Here is a 2,407-nt window from a genome sequence, read left to right as displayed (position 1 = left end):
CAGCCTCCCAAGTAGCTGGGACTACAGGCGCCCGCCACCTCGTCCGGCTAGTTTTTTGTATTTTTTAGTAGAGACGGGGTTTCGCTGTGTTAGCCAGGATGGTCTCGATCTCCTGACCTCGCGATCCACCCGTCTCGGCCTCCCAAAGTGCTGGGATTACAGACCTGAGCCACCGCGCCCGGCCCTATGTTTAGCTTTTTAAAGAACTGCCAAGCGTTTTTCGACACAGCTGTGCCACTTCACATTCCCACCAGCAATGCACGAGAGCTCCAATTTCTTCACATCCTTGCAGAACACTTGTTGTTTCTGTTTTTTTCATTTTTCATTTTTGTTTTTTTGTTGACGGTAGCCATCCTAGTGGGTATGAAGTGGTATCTCACGTGGTTTTGATTTGTATTTCTCTAAAGACTAATGATGTTGAGCATCTCTTCATGTGCTTATTTATTGTATATATTTTTAAAATGTAATTTCTACTTTCTCACTTGATCGGCAAAGACATGTTGGCTATAACTATTAACTTGGCATCCACAGCTTTCCCCACTGATTTTTTTTTTTTTTTTGAGACGGAGTTTCGCTCTTGTTGCCCAGACTAGAGTACAGTGGTGCAATCTCGGCTCACTGCACCCTCCGCCTCCCGGGTTCAAGCAATTCTCCTGCCTCAGCCTCTCGAGTAGCTGGGATTACAGGCTCCTGCTACCACGCTTGGCTACTTTTTGTATTTTTAGTAGAGGCGGGGTTTCATCATGTTGGCCAGGCTGGTCTCGGACTCCTGAATCAGGTGATCCACTTGCCTTGGCCTCCCAAAGTACTGGGATTAGAGGCGTGAGTCACTGCGCCTGGCCCCCATTAATGGTTTTTAATAAATATGCTGATTTTCTCTCTCTCTTTCTCTCCTTAAGATGGCTCTGAGTAAATCAATGCATGCAAGAAATAGATACAAGGACAAACCTCCTGACTTTGCGTATCTGGCATCCAAATATCCAGATTTTAAGCAGCATGTTCAGATAAATCTGAATGGAAGAGTGAGGTAGGTAACGGATGAAAACTTACTGTATTATTCTTGTGTGATTCAAATGGATACGATATAATAGAAAGCCCACCTGAATGTTAATCTGAGACATTCGATTAAACTTCCCATGCGACCTAGGACAAATCACTTCGCCTCTCTTGGTCTCAGTTTTTTAATGTATAACGTTAGAGGAATTGACCAAATGCATTTCAGTTTCCTTCTGGAAAAATGCTCTTGATGTCCGAATTATTGCTTACCCTACAGAAATCTCAGAGTGACTGCAGAGACTTAGGGTTGTGCTCTTCGTGATCTAAAACTTAGTGACTGGTAGGGATCTAAAGACTTTTTTTTTTTTTTTTTTGTGAGACACAGTCTCGCTCTGTTGCCCAGGCTGGAGTGCAGTGGTGTGATCTTGGCTCACTGCAACCTCCGCCTCCTGGGTTCAAGCGATTCCCCTGCCTCAGCCTCTCGAGTATCTGGGACTACAGCTGCACGCCACCATGCCCAGCTAACTTTTTGTATTTTAGTAGAGACGGGGTTTCACCATGTTGGCCAGGATGGTCTCGATCTCCTGACCTCGTGATTTGCCTGCCTCAGCCTCCCAAAGTGCGAAGATTATAGGTGTGAGCAACCACGCCCAGCCTTTTTTCTCTTTTTTCGAGAGAGGGTCCCTGTCGCCCAGGCTGGAGTGCAGTGGTAGCATTATAGCTCATTGTAGTCTCAAATTCCTGGGCTCAAGCAACCCTCCTACCTCAGTCTCCTGAGTAACTAAAACAAAAACAAACATACACACGCACAAAAACAAAAAACAAAAACCACTGATCATAGATCACCACAACAAAGTTTGAAATATTGTGAGAATTACCGAAATGTGACATAGAGACATAAAGTGAGCATGTGTTATTGGAAAAATGGCGCCAACAGACTTGCTAGATAGATGTAAGATTGCCACAAACATTTGATCTGCTAAAAATAAAATGTATATCCCATATACCCCCTAAATATATGTACCTACCATGTACCCATAAAAATTAGTAAATCTTGACTGGGCACAGTGGCTCATGCCTATAATCCCAGCACTTTGGGAGGCTGAGGTGGGTGGATCACTTGAGGCCAGGAGTTCAAGACCAGCCTGGCCAACATGGTGGAACCCCATCTCTACTAAAAATACAAAAATTAACCTCCCAGCAACTCGGGAGGCTGAGGCATGAGAATCACTTGAACCCAGGAGATAGAGGTTACAGTGAGCTAAGATTGCACCACTGCACTCCAGCCTGGGTGACAGAGTGAGATTCTGTCTCAAAAACAAAAAGAAAAGAAATTAAAAGTAATAAATCTTTTTTTTTTTTTTTTTGAGACAGTGTCTTGCTCTGTCCCCCAGGCTGGAGGGCAGGGGTG

At 44.5% G+C, this 2,407-nt stretch overlaps 1 protein-coding gene across 4 annotated transcripts in view; it reads left to right on the top strand.

Annotated features, from left to right (window-relative positions):
- Nucleotides 1–2,407, top strand: part of METTL16 (methyltransferase 16, RNA N6-adenosine) — a 109,055-nt gene that overhangs the window by 18,300 nt on the left and 88,348 nt on the right. For all 4 annotated transcript variants that reach the window (XM_017867081.1, XM_017867090.1, XM_017867067.1 and 1 more), the window contains exon 2: nt 900–1,027. In XM_017867081.1, the coding sequence (XP_017722570.1) occupies nt 900–1,027 (128 nt within the window). The remainder of the gene's footprint in view (nt 1–899; nt 1,028–2,407) is intronic.

Source organism: Rhinopithecus bieti, unplaced genomic scaffold, assembly GCF_001698545.2.
Source record: "Rhinopithecus bieti isolate Rb0 unplaced genomic scaffold, ASM169854v2 scaffold_22, whole genome shotgun sequence".
Lineage (NCBI taxonomy): Eukaryota > Metazoa > Chordata > Mammalia > Primates > Cercopithecidae > Rhinopithecus > Rhinopithecus bieti.
The sequence above is the reverse complement of the archived record's forward strand: the minus strand, read 5'-3'. Positions and strand labels throughout refer to the sequence as shown.